The following is a 19,099-nucleotide window of genomic DNA, read 5'->3' on the forward strand; positions in this document are numbered from 1 at the left end:
GAGGTGGTGTGCCCCTCACAACGAGACAGTGAATTAAGTATATATATATATATACACACACATATATGTACACCTGACTATTCTGCTAATGTGTCACAGCGTGCACCCACTGAGACATATGAATATGAATGCTTAACCCACACAAGCACAACTGCTAAGCCATTTTTCTGCAAACTTTGATATGGCTTAAGCATACCTAATGGATATGCACACCTACACCCACAGAGACGCGCTCGTCTTTTTGTTGTGTGTGTGTGGGTGAGTGTGTGTCAACGTGCGTGTGCGCCCTTCATAAGTTAAGGTCAGCAGGCTCATATTTTACCTGTCAGGACTGATCACCGTCGCCTTCACAGCTGCTTTGCTTCGTTCCCGGGGAGGATACAGCATCTCTCCTGAATGTTTACCGAGATCCTGCATCTCTACAATCTATACAGGGGATCTATAAAATGCCACAGCTGCAGACGTTCCCAGTGCGCAAAGGTGTTTTACAGCATCCTGCTCCAGTGTGGGAAGCAGCAAAACACATTCCACCTGTAATCAGCAAAAGGGCTGATGTGCTGCCCTTATAAAGCTGCTGTTTATGTGAAAGGGAAAAAAACATGCCATAAAGCTTTTAAGTGGAATTAACCACTTCATTAGTTGAAGTAAAATTTCATGACAGGTCAACTGTCGGCCTTTAAATGCACCAACGGGAGCTGTGCTGCTCCCTCGCTGCCGTTCCACGGGCCCTATACGGCGCCAAAGCAAAGCTAATGCAGTCAAATGCACGCAGCAACCCATTTGGAAAAGCCATTAGCAAATGTAAATTGTTTTTCTGTCAATTAAGATATGAATTATCCAGCCGACATCAGAGGGATTGATGTAATCTACTTCTACTAATTTGACTAAAAGGAAAAGTAGTTGCTACACATAAAATCCAATCAATAAACTTTGTCAGCCAACAACTGTGTAAGCAAATGGCTTGTGAATATCAAATGGATGTGTTTCCTCCACTGGCACCCTGCTGGTGTAAACCTGAAAGTGACTAATGGTTGTGAAAATAACAATACCTCACTGTTTTCAGTGAGTGTGCATTACACCACCTAAATGTTTTAAACCCGGTTTCTTTTTTCTACACGCTGCTTGTTGGGGGGAGGGGGGTATTCATTTGGATCACGATAACCGCAAATATTTACTTATTCTTTATTTGGGAAAATATTTGACTAAAATAAGAGCGCTTTTTCTTTACCCTCTGTATTTCCTGCTGTGATTTATGCTGTAATTACCTTCCCCGGTGTTTGTTTTGCTTCTCATTTCTCTCGATGTTATTGCTAAGTGTCATGTTAAGTGGCTCACAGTGCTGGCCTTTTATTTTAATCTCTGGCCTCTGCAGTGTGGAGAGAAAAAATGACTTTTTATCAGCACGTCATAAAAATATGCAGAAGACAGTTATATTTTGGATTAAGGGGATTTTCTGCTTGTTGACTGCCATGAAACCAGCCTCCTTTCTTTACAAACAAGCTTGCAATTAGACTGAGATTCACATTCCAGTGTAATGTTGTAAATGAGGCTAAGAGGCTGTGACAGACGCTCCTGAACATAAATCAGCTCTGACAGCTGAGAGATAAAGGTAGAGAAGTTCTGCCTCTGGTGCACGGTGCTCTGCAGCCTCAATAAAAAAGAAGACCAGATAAATATTTAGTGATTTAAAAAAAAAAGAGCTTATAATGGAGCGAATGGTGAACGGCGATATAAAGATTATAAAGAAGATCAGATTTCTCTCTTAGAAAAACCTAAACAATTATCACAGATAAAGACATTTAATTGCTGCTAATATCCTGTTGAATCAAGTACAAAACAGAGCTAAATCACAGCCTGGAGTGAGCCTGAACTACACAAACCAACGAGAACCAGCTAAGTGTGGAACTGCATGAAACTCACGTTCTTTGCAGTGGCCAGCAGGTGGCGACTCAACTGCTTGCAAATAGAAATCTCATTGCACAGAAGTCTACGAGAAAATGAACCTATGTCTTATTAATATGACCTCAGTAAATCCTTGTCTGATGAGCTTATGGTCTCAGTATCTACTTTTAAATCCTATTTATCATAGTACAAAGTCCATTTAGTAAATTATGGTACCTTTAGAGTCAGACAGGACAGTGCGGTTTGTTTTACAAGTCACAAAAAGTGTGCAGTGCTCTTGGTGTCCTGGTTAAAATGTTACTTGTGATGTAACAGGAGGATAACAAGCCTTGAAACACTGTAGCATTTCCATCTGCTGCAGGGTCTGTGGGCCTCCAGCTAAAGTGTAAGATAGAGCTGACATCAACCATGGGAGAAGACACTGGTGAAACAGCTGACTTATATTTTAAGGCAACCAACCAGCGACCTGGTCTTTACGACTAGGCCTATAATAATGAAAACAAAATATATTGGGGTGGCCATCGATTTGTTTGGAGGGCATGCTCTTATAAACTGGATATGTCCCTTTCTTAGATATGTTACACGAGGGGTCAGCTGGCGGCAGCAGAGTTAAAGATGTTCATAAAATCTCTTCCTGGTGGACAAGATTAGAAATGAGTGCTTTGAGGGACAGTTTGGAGAAAGTTAGAGAGGCAACCACCAGGATCCCTGAGCCTGGTGCTACCAGAGGTTTCTTCCTGTAAAAAGGGAGTTTTTCCTTCCCACTGTCGCCAAGTGCTCAGAGGGGGTCATCTGTTCATTGGGGTTTTCTGTATTTGTCGCGTCACACTGAGGCAACCGTTGCTATGATTTGGTGCTATATAAATAAAACTAACCACTAAGTTGCTAACTCTCTCTGCTAGTTGTTTCAGAATAGATGGTGTCACCCCCCCAGTGTCAGGTTACATTTCACTGTGTGTTATACTTGTATAACTATGCATGTGACAAATAAAGAACCTTGTTCGTTTGACAGTTTTTTGCAAAGATCAGCTGCTTGCAATGTTTTAAATACGAGAGCAGTGAGAGTGCAAAACACCAGCGTGCACCGTAAAGCTGAGGCGAACTGAGCCGAATGGGGTTTGTTATACGAGTGGCGCCCTTCTCACGGTGATTTTGCCGCTCGCCTTTTGGCAGCAGGATGAAGTGAGGAGTGAATGTCGCTGCTTGTTAAAATGAATGCCGTTTGCTTACGCATTAACTTTTTATTGTGTTGACTTATGCAGAGCAAATTTCCTCTGATTTTTGGCGGAGGACTGAAAAGAAGAATCCCTCTGCCTCTGAATATATAAATAATAATAATAATAATAATAAAAAAGGCACTCCTCCTTCAGCTGAACGAAGCCCCTGCTGGCCTCCTTGTTCCCATAGCCTGGGAGGATGAATGAGTTAATATGTAGTCATTGTGTGAGCTGGATATACTCACACACGGCACTCTGATATCCTACATCAATGGGCTATTGCAAGTTAATGACCAGCTCTGTGAAGGCCCATTTGCACGAAATATGGACAGTGTAAAAACGAGCTGGGAAAGCAGGTGCTGCCGCCATTGAGTAGCTCATAACCCGACCATATGGTCGTGAAGAATCTCATTTGGCTGCGCGCTCTCACAAAGACTCAACTCTAAAACCCAAAGCCATTCCTCCAGTGTTGTGAAGACTCTGGACCCTCTAATAATCATTCTCTCCCCTCATCCCTTTTTCTCTTGTTGCATCAATGAGCAGTGTATGAATTTGCATAATCATCTATAGGTAAATGATAACGTTGAGCCGCTCCGCTCCGGACTTCATTTGAATAGAAATGGTGCCACTTTTTGGTATAAAAGGAAATCAGCGAAGTGATAACAAATGGATGAGAAACTGCGCTTCGGCGAATGGCCTCAGATAGAATCTATCTCCATCCTCTTTCAGCGTCGTCTTTCTTAGCACAACAGGGGCGAAGCGAGTGACAGCATCCTGCAGTCTAACCACCCAAAATAAGTTTGGGAACAACTTTTTCCTTTTTTATTTCTGGGAATTGTTTGGAGTCAAAAAGGAGAAGCAGAAGACGATAATTAAACTGGCTGAAAAAGCCAAGTACCAACACAAAAAATCAAAGTGAACATACACACCGACTGATTTGCATGAAAACAGAAGAGGACAAATAATTTCAGCAATAAATAAATGACATTAAAAAAGAAAAAGCCGACATATTGTCGGAAGATAATGTCGTATAAATGAGACATGAAATTAGCTATACAACGACAGAAAAAAATCGAATGCAAAAAAAGTGACGAGCTGATCAGACAAGACGATACAGTAAAAAAAAAAAAAAAAGACAGAAAAAAGGAACAAAATAAAAAACATCTGTAAGCCAGTAAGGTTCTAGCAATAGATCTCCAAATCCATCATAATCTGTCTTTATTCTCGTTTCATCTTTTTTGAATTTCCAATAAAAAAATAAATAAATGACATGATGAAAGCAACTTCAGAATAAGGAGGAGTCCCTAAGACAAGATCTGAGGGAGGCGTCTTCTATCCGACTGACGGCTTCCGGTGGTCAAATATTCATGCGACTGAAGACAAACACCATCCAGGGAGACCAGACTTGTCGTCTAACAGCATTTGTTCCCTGCCTAAACAAATGTTCCTGTGCACATCACTTTCTCATCTCCAGGCAAAAGAATAAAAATGCTTCGTTTTTTTTGCTGTTTTCCTTTTTCCAGTCATGTTGCTACAGCAGAAAAATCAAATCATCTATACAAGAAGAGGATAAAAAATAACTCAACAGGAACTGGAATCTTCTGTACAACATTTGACCTGCAAAGCACGACGGCTAGATGTAGTAAAATATGTAAACATGTTTTTGACACAGTCGTCTGAACAGATAGAATCACACCGGAGTAAATCTTCAGCCTGTGTTTGTTTTTCTTCGTTAAGATTGTGACAATTACATCTTCATCAGACACATTTTATGGTAATGCATTTTTGCCACGGCGTCATATCGGTAAAAGGAAACAGAGGAACGACTGAAACAATAAAAAGAAATCAAATGAAAAGGGAAAAGAAGAAAAATGCTATCAGACGTTTGAAACTCTGAGAATTAACATTGTACAGTTTGCCTGGTGGATCCACTCTTGCACGCTTGAATGCCGTCTAGAATTTGGATGCCCTGCATAGCAGTCCAATCCTTAACTGAGACGTGAGGGCGGGGGGAGAAAAATATTGAAATACATTACTGTATTACATCCTGCTGAGCTCTGCCTAGTCGACCCTGACTGGCCATCATCCTTAGGAAAACAAACTAAAGAAAACAAAAAAGTGAAATTCAATATATAAATAAATAAACTACTGATTGATTGAATAAATAAAAAATGATAAAAGAAAAACAAGAAACACGTATACGTTACCTCACATCGCATCCATGAAAGCTACATTTAATGAAACCGCTTTGTAACGCAAAATCAGGGTTTGACTTCCAACTTTCCCCAACAATCATTGTTTCTTGAGGTCCCTCACTTACACAAGATGCCAGCACCACGTCACATACACCTCACATGCATGCTCAGAATGGCCGAAATGACAGTGATCGTATTTTACAGGGTTACAATGGACAAGGTCGTCAGAACTCCAAGGATCACACACCTCTTAGACAGTCACTTGGGGTCGTGTGGGTGTTAAAGTGATGTTATTCACACTGCAGGATGTCTCCAGCAGGGACTCCTTAAAAGTGTCCACGCTGAGTCCCGGTGCAGCTGTTACTGCATTGTCTCTCTGTAATGCTTACAATAGTAAGTGTGCTTCCATAAGCCAAAGTTCTTTTTTGTAAATGTTTCTGCGACTCAGTAAGTCTCGAGTTCTAAAGAGATTTGATTCTTTTTAAATCACAGTTGCCAATATGGTACTGTCAAAGTGTTCTTAACTTTGTTCCAAACAGTTTGTAGCTTTATGGGTCGGGAAATGACTGGATTTCTATACATAATATTCCTTGTCCTTGTCTTTCGGTCTCTTGCTACTGGCGCTGCCTTTGGCGCTGCCGCTGGGTGCTTTATCCTTCACCACAGCGCCGTTGGTTTGCGCCGAGTTGCTGATGTAGTTGCGTGTTTCGTCCACCTGGTAGGAACCCTCCTCCCTGTTCCTGTACTTGTACATGGCGTAGAGGAGAATGAGGATGCAGAGGGCGGCGGCTGAGACAATGCCCACCACCATGCCCGTGGTACTGCTGGATTCCCGGACCACCTCCGAGGCCCCCGGGGGCACCCGCTGCACGCCGGGCACCGTGGGCAGGGCGGCAGGCACCGTGCGCAGCATGGGCGAGGTGATGAAGGGGCCTCGTGGCTTGGTGCCGTCCAGATCGAAGGACGTGGGCAGTGACACCAGGACCATGTCCGGCTGCGGGGGTTTTACCTCGCGGTTGTTCATTTTCCCGGCAGGCAGCTTGGGTGGCGTGTCCGAGGGGACCGCCGCCGGCGGCGTGCCCCGGAGGTCGGGCAGAGGCGAGGTGGGTGCAGTCCTACCTGCCTCAGAGGCTTTGCTAGGCCTCAAGTCCTTGGCCTCCCACTTGGGCGCGAGGGCTTTGTAGCTGCCTTCATAGGCCGATGTGGTCAAGATCTTATCTGTTACCAGGGAGAAGGTGGTGTAAAAATCTTCATCGTCAGTCGGGGGCAGGCTAGAGTCGAAAGCTTCGCCAGAGCCAAACCCCGAAATCACCATGCCATCATCATCATCATCATCACCATCATCACCACCATCACCATCATCACAATCATCGCTGCCTCGGTCCGACAAGCAAGGTACCCCCGCCTCAGTGGCCATGGCCAAGGATTCTTTGGTGGTCTCAATAATGGTGAGGACAGGGCGGAGGGTTGGGGGGAGGGGGATGAAGGGAGAACGGGTGGATACAGAAGGGATGTCTATGGGGTCCTCGACTAGCACGGGGATAACTAGCTCCCCTCCTGGAAAGTGAAACAGAAACAAGCGCCAGTCAGACGGCAGAAAGCGTTCCATCGGCAAAGCAAGAAGCAGTCAAGCACCAAAAAGAATCGGAAAACGAAAAGTAGAAAAAGCAAAGCTCAACGTAGGGAATCAAAAGTACTGAAGAGAAAGAAAGAAAGAATCAAACAGAAAACACTGTACCAGTGCAAAAACAATGAAACTCAGAACCAAACGAGACCCAAATGAAAGAAAACAACAGCCATAAATAAGTATACATTGCATCAAAAGGCTTTGAGGGATGCACAAGGGTGAGCCACGTTAAACTGACGCCTCAAATTAAATCCTATATAAGCTGCTGCTGCATAGGAAAGCGGGAATTACTTGTGATGCTGTGGAGTTTGTGGCCCTCGTATTAGTTCTACCTCGTAATTCTGCATATATCTGCACATAAATGACTAGCCCGGGCTTTTAAGAGGCATGTTTCATTTATCTTCAAGTGTAAATCCTTTTTAGCCTAAAACTATGAGCACCGAGAGATGTGCTCTGTGGATAAAAAAGAAGCAGAGGGTATTAGCATTGGTTTTGCAATTCAAGTGCAAGCCAGTGGGCCTGAAAGCAAGTTAACTAAGTCTGAAATGAGAAACTATTTGTAAGGTGTTTCTTATACCGTAGCTGCTCGGAGCGACGCTTTTTAACCCTGCTGACCTACACGGGCTGGAAAATACTAACAAGCTTCACAATGCATCACAATGATGAAAAATGAGAGGTTGTGTCTTTGGGCTGGAGGGTCTCCAAAGTCCCAAAACGATATCTCGCACCTCTTTGGAAGCTGATAGGCAAGTTTAGGTCTGGCTGACTGATCTACTCGCTGCAGTCACAGCTGAAATGCTGCTGGAGATGAGCGAGCCGGTCCTTCCCTCGACATTAGCGGGCTCCCCTACTTGCCCTAGCCTCTTGCCTTTTGACCCCTACAGTTACCACAGTGGCACAAAGTCACCGGGCAGTTCAGCGACACCTGAATGTTTGCTGGCTTGTAACAGCTTGTAAGAGCAGTTGGACGTTATTAATTATTCACACGTAAGATCAAAAGACAGAGACATGCTTCCACATGTGTCTGCCTCTTTTATAATAAAGTCATTTGCCTTTCATTGGTTAAACCTGTTGCCGGAAGACTACAAAGACTTTGAAACATTCAGATGTCTATTGAAGCTGCTTATCCTCTTGCCAAGGTGGATTGTTTGTACATTGCAAAGGCTCACAAACAGGGCACTATAAAGAGATGCAAACCTTTTGGAACAATAAAGAAAAAAAAAGAGAACACAACAGAAAATGAAAAAGGAAAAAAAATAGAAATAATAATTAAGGCATTACAAAAAAAACAAACGAAAAGAGTTTAGAGTTAGAGCAAACATCGTAAGAAACATTCACAAAGTAAAGCCACAGATAGAGCTATTTAGAGAAAGGATTAGTAAGAGGAAAATTAAAGAAAGAAAGAAAACCAAACAAAGTCAGCTCGGAAAAAAAGCCTACGAAAAAAAGATGAAACAGTTTTCAAAGGAAGAAAGCATACCATCAGTTTTGTCAACTTACATCAACAAATTGCCCGCATGATTTTGGCAGGAAGAAAAAAAAAATTTACAAAAGAAAGTTGTGTAAGAATGCCTTTGGACAAGTTAGGTTAGTTTCTTTTTAACATTTTCTGATTAAGTAAGTATATATTTCTCTCTTTTGTTCTTAGACAGGATGGTACAGGGAGGCAACAACACATACATCCACACATCATGACATGAAAATAATCTTCACCATTCTGTTCAGGATCTTTTTTGTTGTTATTTTTGGATTTTTCAGAATCATTTTATTAGAAAAAAGAAAACAGTATATCTATAATTCTTGCTTTGATTGATAAGTCTCTCCATAAATATCTACAGCCGGATTAGATGACTTTTTTTTCTCATTCTTTTCTTCTTTTTTTTTGCTCGTTCGCTCGGCTTTAGCTTGCTCGTCAGCTACGAACAAATTGGATGACTGTACATATCTTAGAATCTCTACGTAAAGGGGGTTTCGGGAGGAGGGAGTGTGAGACGGGGTGGGACCTATGAACATACTAGGAAGGAAATGACATAGATGGGGGTGAACGTGTACATCAGTTGCCATGTCCATGTAAAGGCGGCACGAAGCGGTCGGGCGGCATTAGAGCTTTTGGCTGTAAGGAAGGGATGGGGATATACAAACAATGAGCATATACATGCCCATCTACAAAAGAGAACAGCACTCTCAACACTGACAGTTTTACAAACCCTAAGCTGCAACTTCTTTTGCCATGCACAAAAAAAGAATTCAGACTCGTTAATCGATTCGATCCCAATTTCCAATCGGAGACAAGCGCTTAACTTCACAGGTGGATGTTCGAGATCAGCACGGAAACAGTTTTGGAAAGCAGTGTTTTCAGATCGGGGCCAGGATTAGCAGTTTTTCGAGGCAGCTTCTCTTTTTTCTCTATGAAAATCTCAGTGCAGCTGCATGGTTTTGATACCCAATCTTAAGAGCCTTCTGCTGTTTACGAAACGCTAATTAGTTCATAGAGAAAAGAGGAAGTTTTGTTCTAATTAAAAAAGGAGGAGGGGGGGGGGTCATAAAAAAAATAACATCGCAATTGTGATTCGCAACAAATTAGCAGTTTAAATTTGAACATTGTCAGAAAAGAAACAGAGAGGTTCACATATATGTGGATTATCATATATGTACAAAAAAGGAGGAAAATAACAGATAAAGAGAGATTAGCAAGCAAGAAAGAAAGGCATTAAATTTCTCACACTATCAAAGATGAACAACCAGAAAGCACACACTGAGGCAGACAAAGAGAGAGAGGGAGGGGGGGGGACAGTTTATAGGAAAGTGTCGCCACCTTCGTTTAACTAATAATAAGCGGGTTATTATTAGTTACCTCAATACATTTCTCTTGTTAGTATTTCTTTTTAAAACACAGGACAGGGCGTGCAATCTGGATGTACGTCAGAGAAAGAGAGGCAAATCACACAAACGCTTTCTTTCCTTTCTTTTGGAGTTTGTTTTAGTTCCACTCTAAGAAGTTGGGTTAATGCATGCTTAAGTAAGTTGCATTTAGGGAGAGTAATAATACAATAACAATACAGCAAGCCAGGGGGGACAGGTATGGTGGGGGGAGGGGCTTAAGAAGGGGCGGGCCAATGGTCAGTAAAGGTGACTGCCAGCAAAGGGCTGTGGGATATTTTCCTGATGTAAAGAAGTCATTCACTAGCAGTTACGGTGCACTGTACGTAACCAGCACTTTCACTAATTAATACAGAGAACGGGGTAGAGAGAGATCGTCCGACGTTTAGATGCTTTGTGTTACGTGCATAACCGACAGCCTTCGTTTGACAGATAAGCATCTGCAGTTCCACAAGAGGGCACGTGGTGGATTTATCTCTGCACATCAGCTTTGGGTTAATCCTCTGCAGGCTGTTTTACAGAAACCTCATTTGTTTTTTTTTAAAGCACACTGTCTCTGCGAGCGAAGCATTATTGAGTAAATATGGCATCTGTCACACTGTATTGACTGCTCCTTATCGACGCCAGCATCTAAAATGCGAATGTCCCTGTCACTGCTCCGGCCCTGATTCAGAGGATGTCATAGGACATGATTCAGCAGAGGCCTCGCACTGCATCGCTGCCATTCTCGTCTTTCACTGAAAAAAGGGGGGGGAAAAGCCGCTACGTCGCCGCTACCTGTGACGTTCCAGCAAACAGAGCCATAAAACCGCTCTGCCCTGTTAAATAAGCAGGAGCGTCTCGGAGTAAAGCGATTGCATCCGAGGCTTTTATTTATCCAACTCTGCCCTCGTTGTCTTGGCCTTGTTTGCATCCTCTCACTCCGTTCTTGGCTAACAGCTTTCGGCTACTGTTAGCTTTGTGCTATATCAACAAAACACTCGGATGGGAGGGGAGACGCTGCAGTGAAGCCCCCCGTTTTAGTAAAGTCAGCGCAGAGGACCTTGATGTTTTGTAAACACTTTAATCCTGTGTAAGCTCTTGCACAAGCGCCGCACGTCTTGCTGCATTTCAGAAGCAGACAAACACGCCGCTTTCTAATGGGTTTGCTCAACCAGATTGCGTTTGTTTTTCGAAACTCATCAAGATGGATGGGGATTTTATTCTAAAACCCTGCCATCCTAGCAAGACCACCCCCCCAAAAAACTCTCCGCTCTGATAGAGCCGCAGCCAGTTTCTCAAAGGAAGTCAGGACTTGTGACTAGTGTGTTTCTGCACGCCTACTGACTCTCCCTCCTTTTGCATCAATGAGAGAAACCCATCTAGTAAAATGAAAATATGAAACAAACTCAATATTAAAGCCATTCCTCTTTTCATCCCACCATGTAATAAAGGCTGCATGGCTGTGTGCGGGCTTTTTGAAGAGGAATTAAAGTAAATACAGTAACTACTAAATGGCTGATTGACTACCTCAGCAGCTTGAGAGCTACAGATGCAGAAATCTCCAAGAAAGCACTTACTCTTCACTTTCCTCCTCTCCCCCCACTCTTTTCCTTCTCCTCGCTCCCTGGTTTGATCCCCGTGTCCATCCAAAAAGTTTGCTGAGGCTTCCGAATGGAGATGAATCCTGACGGTGTGTCAGGGATTTGACAACGCTCCGCCATAAAAGCAGAAAAGCCGGTGCACTGCGGATGAACTGATTGAATGGGATTTTTGACGCAAATTGTGGGTGAGTCAGTGGTTTGGGGCCCTGAAATCCCATTGTGGTGCAAGCATTGTGCCCAGACACCTGCTGTAGCAGATTCATTCATCCCTACCAACTACAGGTAGGGAACTGATTACCAGAAGGCCAGCAGCACACAGATTCTCAGCGTGGATACACTTGCCAGGGATTATAAGGGTGTACCGTGCAGCGGCGGAGCTTTCTAGAAGCATGTCGTTTCAAAGCACTTTACCCCACCATTAAACTTATCTTATCATGTCTGCGCACACGTCTGCCAGAAGAAACCTAATTTCTCACTGATGGACATTCATTTCTCTTCTAAACATTAAGCGATGTTCCGTTCACAGCTCCGATGGAGAAGTCTGTCCTGTCATGGATGCGCGAAGCACCCCCGGAAGAAGGTGCTCGCCTGTGTAGCCGCGGCGCATGGCAGATAGCTCTTAATCCGTCATCATGTGGCTGGGCCGCATTCCGGTGTATTAAATTGGCGTCTCCAACAGGCGTGGCGACTCGCCCCTGTCAGCTGGTCGATTTGCTGTACAGACATTAGGCTGCACCTCTACACTCGGCAGACGTGTGTCAGCTGGATAACCTTTAAACTGATCCGAGGCCTGTGTCGAAGTGACAGCCGGCCCGGCGGGGCTTGACGGAATCCATAGCCGATGCCACGAGGAAACTCGGTGATCCATCCCTATCATACTTCATTCCGTACCCTGCACTTTGCTCTTCATATACAGCAGTGAAGAAATCACACAACATTACATCCCAGCCTCCAGTCTAAGATTAATCTGAACGCCAGATCCTGGACTTTATCTACCCCGGGCAAACGAGATGAGGAAACATCTATAAATACACTACATCTGTTTGATCTGCGCTGCACTTGATCAAAGGCAGAGGGTGACAGTGCATGCAGGATCATTTATGCCCTTTTTATGGAAAAACATTCTTCCCATGACATAGCTGACTGCAGCGTGGCGTGCAACAGTTACACTGCGTGCTTGCTGCTGCACAATTTTGCAGGAGAGCCGTCTCTTATAGAAAACGCCTGGACTGGCTGTTGCTCAGAAAGGCTCAAACAACCTATCTGTGCGATAATGTTCAGCAGGTAGTCTGTCATTCTTATAGCACAGCAAAAAGTAAGTGTGTTAGGGAGCTGCGGTGCTTCAGGGGTGCAAGATGTGTACAAAATCCACTGAATCTCATCTCCTGAATCTACACTAAACTCTCTTTTGGCCCCTTGAAGACAAAAATTAAGATAACTTCATATTATAAAGTCAATACAGCAACTGTGTTCACTAACAGTAGCTTGTTGCCGCAGCGAGTTCAGTGCCTGTCTCTTTTTTTCAATGCTGCAGCTGGAAACGACGCTAATGACGAGTGTGAAATTGACCCAAAGCAGTAAAGTTGCAGGTGCATGAAACTAACACACGCTGCAGTGATAATCCTCTCTGAGTTATGAGTTTCAGTATAAGTAGACTTGCCCATTAAACGCAGTCATCTGATCCAGAGGTATTGTGAAAGTTATAATATATATAAGTGAGCAGCTTAAAGCAGCTGATGTTTTGGATCCTGCTTAGTCATAGTTTGAAATATCGAATCCTATTATTTACCTTAAACTGGGTAAAAAAAAAAGCAGTTTAAGCGCCTTCCTTCCTTTGATTGGCTGCCCCTCGAAAAGGTTTGAAGAGGTGGGTGGAGCTTCTGTGCCTGGGGTGACCATGTTAGTATCCACTTGCTTTGACATTACAGATAGGAGAACAGGCTGTTTGAAACAGGTTCATTTGTATATGAAACTTTGGCCAGAATTTAACATGAAGATCGAGCATCTTAAGGAACAGAATAACTGCTCCTGTTTAAATATTGTGGCATTAGTCGATCAAACCTTTCACAAATAGGTGGAAATGTGTTTTTTATGGGCTCGGAAGGTTCACATATTACAGGTTTTATGAACATTTACTAGTAGCTTTGTAATAGAGCCACAGTAACGCTCCATGTTTGACTTAAGATAAGACGTTTTTACACAGCATAGAGACAGAGGTGTAACTAATAACAATGATGATGGCTCTGTTCCAAGATTTATGAAAGCTGCCTGCCTGGTATGGCTTTTGGGCACTGCTAGAGTGGAGCAACGACATCATTAATGTTATTAGTCACACCTTTGCTTTTCCAGCTCTCACAAAAAAAACAGTTCTGCTGCGACAAAGACATTTTTCCACATCCACTGCTTCGTCTCATTAGGAGGTAGACTTTTTAATTTGGCCTATTGTGAGTCAGATTAAAACCTAGTTCCATCAGGCCTGACTCGTGGCAGCTTGTAGGTGCTGTACGGACAAATCAAACATTTTGAAATGCACTCGCGGATTGATTGAAATCATTTGAATCAATTACCCCAATATAATGACACATTAATCATAAAATTGCTCTGATTGCACGGTAATGACAAGCCACGGCGCCGTTAATCACCGTGAAATGAAATCATAAATCGACTTATTTGCCTTCCTCCAAAACTGAGCATCTCGCAGCGCTCACGCATTTCTGCACGTGGCGCTTTCTTTAGCTTGAACCGACAATTCTGTAAATGCACGCAGAGGACTGTGAGTCATCTCACGGGATTCGCTCTATTGGCCCTCTCGTGGAACCCGCGTGGGATTAAAAGGGGGGCAAGGTGAGGTTTTAACAGTTTTGGTTTCAACACGGAGACAACACAAGCACAAGACGAGCACGCACGCACAGCGGACAACACAGGCTGGTTTGGCAGACGCAGACGGAGCACTGACAGAGACAGCAGGCACGAGCACGAACACGGGACGCCTCGGAGGGAGGAGCTGCCGCTGCTGGGGGCAGACCCCCCCCTCCCCTCAGCACGCACACGCTGACATGTAGAAGCCGAGTGGAGGGACGTATGGGTGGGAAAAAGAAGCAGAGCGTAAAAATGGACGCCAATCATATCCACGCTGAAGCAGGGGATGGTTGGAGGAGAGGGTTACTGGTTAGTCTACAGAGCTGCGGTACAGTCCAGTACAAGAGTGCATGCCACAAATGCCTTCTACTTGGAGCAACAGATAGAATAGAAAAACAGATATACTTTGTGGCAATAAAAGTCTTTTTATGCCATCTGCATTCAAACAGACATGTATATGCAGAAAGGCTAAAAGAAGGAAGGTGGGGTGAGACGGGATGGAGGGGGTGGGGTCGGGGTAACGCTCGGAAGGGGCGACAGGGGGGAGTCATTCTCACACACAACTTTCTTGAGACAGAATGGGGTTGCCTGCACAAGGCCAAAAAAGGATGATGGCAAGAAAAGATTTTGTTGCCGTTCATTTCCCTATGTTGTATCGAAAATGGGGAGGTGGGGGGAGGGATGTTCCTTTAGAAGCCATATGGCACAAAATAAACAAATAAAACACAAAACTTGATGAGGAGGAGAACTTTGACTTTTCCAACCACCAAAAGTTCATGCGGCACAAGATGAGGCAAAAAACGGGAGGAGCGGCTCTATCCTTGCTTGGATGATGGACGACGGATGATGAGGAGGACGCCAAAGAAACGATAAGAGTGATAATAATAAAAGAAAAGCAAACGAAAACTGAAAACAACCACAACAACAAAACAAGGAAAGTAAAAGCAGCCCGCACCCAACCCTCCCAGGCCCCAAAGGAAAGCAAAAAGAAGACAAGAACGAAAGAAAAGAAAAACACAAACCCAGCAGCTGGGTCCAAATCGATACAGAGGAGAGATGTTCATATGTGCATCACACGAGAAAAAAAGGAAAAGAAACCCAACATCATGTCATACAACTGTTCATACGACTGGAAGCGGAGGGGGAGGTGGGGGCGAGGAATGAGGATATGAATTTCTGTGTCCACATGATGGGATGTACGGTATGTTTGCGTAAGTGTGTGTATGTTGCCACTATATGAGGGGAGGGTACCGTGTTCTCTCAGCAAAAGCTTCTTGCGCTTCACTTGACTGCACTTTCACTTTTCTTTTTTTTGAGAATACTTGGGTTTGAGGTTTTAATGGTCTGAAGAGATACAAAAATAAATAAATTGAAACATGTGAGCTGCGTGCCCATTCGATTTCAATAATCTCTGCCTTTACCCAAGGAACTCACGCTAGATAAGGCACCTAAAATGCTGCAAGGAAATGGCTTTTTTTCCCCCAGCCACATCAAAAAGCCATAAGACCTAAATGTGGTCATAATTTCAAGAAAACAAACGCCCTCAGCGAGCGATAGACGACTTCTTTTCTCAGACTGGGGGAGAAATGGTTAAATCCGTTACAACGGAAAGGCCCGATTTTCCCTAAGAACAAAATAAACGCTCGATCGTCCACAACTGCAGACGTGGAAGGGCAACACGGCGGTGGCGTATTATTAGCTGTGAAAAGTGGACATATGCTCGGTGTTAAGCTGAGCTGTGTTTCGCCAGATTAGCGCAGCGTCAATTAGCCGGCTGTGATGGTATTTTGAAGGACACTGAAGCAATCAAATAGCCGGAGCTGTTAATGATTTCCAGAGCGCCTAAGGGGAGCTGCTTTTCAAATAGTGAGCCAGTTTCAATACAGCTCACAGTCTTTGCTTTGCTCCGCGTTATTAGGAATCCGTGCCAACAGCTCCTGGGCAGGAGCGTGATTGACAGCTGCTTATTCGACTCATCCAAACCCAAGTTGCCTCAAAAATAACCATTCCTTTTAAATCTGCGGCATTATTTCCAGTTCTGTTGTTATTTTCCACTGAGTGTCTTATCACTTTGATCTAATCACAAAGTGATATGTGCGTGTTTGTGTGTGTGTGTCAAGGGAGGGAGGGAAGAGAGACGATGCGCACAGAAATTCGAGGATATCTGTTCTCTATTAGAATGTTTCAGGTAAGGCAAGCCTCCGACGAAGGAAACAGAGGTACAAACAAGAGAAGAAGAAGGAGTAGGGAGGAAGAGGCTCTGTTGCAGTTAGTCTGCTACATATCACAGTATCTAGGCTGAAAGCATCTTTGTTCTCGAAAGAATCTCAAAATGTATCCTCTGTCAAGAGAGACGCACACACGCACAGCAAGAGGAAATCAACCAAGTACAGGACAGATACATTTTGAAGCATCAGTGCGGGCGACATGGGGCTTGATACTAATTTCGTACTTTGTTGAGTAAAGTTTTGCTCTCAGCTGAACGCCGAGAGAACAAAATTAGTATCAACGCGTCGTCATGTCTGCAACCAGTGGCCCCATAGCTAAGTGTAACTTGTTTCAGAGATGAAAGGCGTGAGCTTTAACACGTCCCGGCAGGAAGCTGTGTGCATTTACTTATACACAGTACAAGCTCCGAGTGGGACTTCCTACAGCAGAGCATGCCGAGGGTGTAGAAAGTGCATTCTTACTGCTGTCGCCCGTCTCCAAAAAGTGTTCTTTAAACTTTTGGCAGACACTGAGGACCCCGTTGTGCTTACTGTGGCTACTTTTTCTGGGTGGGAGGGGGAAAGTGGGCGTTTTTTTTTAAGTTACACTTGAAGCTCCCATGGGACATGATGCTAAGGGAGGAGAAGCTCCTCGGTAGCAACTCAAAGAAAGATAAGGAGAAATAGACCAGGTTTCAGAGCAAGCACAACTCGACACACTCATCCCACCTGCATGTCCGGAGTCGCACTCTTCCAGGTCCTCGTCGTCGCTGGAGCACTCTGCTGATGAAACAATGTCATCTGTCGTCTGCGGAGAAAGACACACAAACACGCACACAAACACAAACAGAAGAAATTGTGGTTAGGCTAGGGGCAGCGCGAGCGAGTCCTCAGCCACTCAAGGATATCTCTGCACGCGCAGACTTCTCTCGCCCGTCCTTCGGCTTCCATATATCACTTGGAGTCAATCATATTTCACAGCGTTTATCATTCTTCGCTTTATGTGCTTTCCACCTCCGCAGATAATTGTTTTCCTTCACCCTCCGCACTCTGCCTCCGATTATTTATCGCCCCTCCCTTCCATCGCCCGCAATCAATGGACGCACTAAGCCCACACAGATCAGCAGCGTCCCCGGCCCCTGATTTGTGCTAAAGGGTGCAGGAGGAGGGATGGGGATGGGGTGGCACACGTTACACCGCCCGGCCCGGCGATGGATTATCTGCACCCTCCAGTTCCCACAATTCTGATTTATCCCTCCCACCCGACCAACCCTTCCCTTCCCCTTTTCTCTTTCCTTTTTTTTTTTCCAGGTCGACCCGTCGAGGACAGAAGCAGGAGGGAGGGAGAGGGTTGTATTTCAGTGGCGGCGCGCTGGGCAGCCGGCGTTTATTAGAATGAATCAGCGGGGCGATAAAATAAGCCCTGTCACCAAGCAGGGTTATGAAATCAGAGTGCTGATTGAGTTTTCCAGTCCTGGCCAAGGGTGTGGGGCTCTAAATATCATTGAGTTTGACAGACTAATGAAACGCGCCCCCATGCTTGTGCCGCTCGCTTTCAACGGCGCCCAGAAAAAGCCGTCCACTTCCCACCGTATGCTGATGTGCAGCACACGCGTGTCTGCAAAGCCTCACACAGGAGGCAGATTTTTCGCTGGTTTTTTTGTTTGTTTTTCCTAATGTCTGCTATGATTATGCATGATGGGCTGTGCTGTTTTCTCTATCAGCACATTTGATAATGTGTTAATGTGCGTTTTTGCTGGTGTGCTTAATGCACCACATTATGTACTGTACTCCACCAAGAGGAGGCAAAAAAGCAATGTGGGGGTGGGGGGGAATGCTTTAAACTAAATTGCTGTAAAATATAGCCCCTTGGTAAACATGACATTATTTATTGAAGCCACATTACGGGCGTAAAAGTCTTGGTTATTGCTGAAAGAGGGTTATTGCTTGTTATTATGATAGCAGCAGATGTGGGAGGCAGGGACACAGAGAGAGAGAGAGATGAAAAATCCGAGCCACTTCAAAGTCTGTTCCAGCAATTTCAGCCCCGAGACCATCACGCCATAACCCGGCATCGACTGAAAACACTGCCTTTCTCTCGTCCATTCATGCCGATGGCGGCAGCGTCTCCGCACGGTGAATATTTTCACTGCTTTGGATGCGCTCGCTTCACGGAGCCTTGCACGCCCATGCGCGTCTCCAAAATGCTACGTTTTAGTTAAACAGATCACACCAATTTGTGCGCAGCTACCCACACGCACGAAGACTCTCAGGCAGCTACTTGGCATTCAGTTAGATGCAGCGGGTACTGTGGTGTTTCTTAGAAGTTCTTGCTGAGGGTCATTGTTTTTTTACCTGCTGTTATGGAGAAAGTAGTCCTGCATTAGAGGATCTTTGAGTGACCTGGGCTGGCTCGAGCAAGCGGACGCCGTTTGGTCGAACACGTGATGGGGCTCCTAACATTAGCCTTAAAGATGACGTGAAATCTAGGCTTCGTTTGCTGTGGGATGTCTACATGTTCTCCTCTGCTCCTGTGTGAGTTTTCTTCCACAGCCCAAAGGCATGCACATTAGGTTAACTTGTGGATGTAATGTAGTGGATATAAGGTGCTGTGTGAGTGTAAGGGTAA

The 19,099-nt window shown here is 44.5% G+C and overlaps 1 protein-coding gene across 15 annotated transcripts in view; it reads right to left on the reverse strand.

The window, feature by feature from the left end:
* Window positions 1-4,320: 4,320 nt before the first annotated feature.
* LOC102308027 (neurexin-3b) overlaps window positions 4,321-19,099 on the reverse strand; it is a 317,322-nt gene continuing 302,543 nt past the window's right edge. For 11 of the 15 annotated variants that reach the window (XM_042218692.1, XM_042218690.1, XM_042218698.1 and 8 more), the window contains 2 exons: window positions 17,200-17,278; window positions 4,321-6,871 (listed from right to left, as the gene is read on the reverse strand). In XM_042218692.1, the coding sequence (XP_042074626.1) occupies window positions 5,889-6,871; window positions 17,200-17,278 (1,062 nt within the window). In that variant the 3' untranslated portion in view covers window positions 4,321-5,888. Of the gene's footprint in view, window positions 6,872-8,441; window positions 9,055-17,199; window positions 17,279-19,099 lie in introns of all 15 variants that reach the window. The other 4 variants (XR_006054139.1, XR_006054138.1, XR_006054137.1 and 1 more) reach the window with 2 other exon arrangements.

This window comes from Haplochromis burtoni, unplaced genomic scaffold, assembly GCF_018398535.1.
Source record: "Haplochromis burtoni strain Fernald_Lab_line unplaced genomic scaffold, NCSU_Asbu1 Contig_22, whole genome shotgun sequence".
Classification (NCBI taxonomy): Eukaryota; Metazoa; Chordata; class Actinopteri; order Cichliformes; family Cichlidae; genus Haplochromis; species Haplochromis burtoni.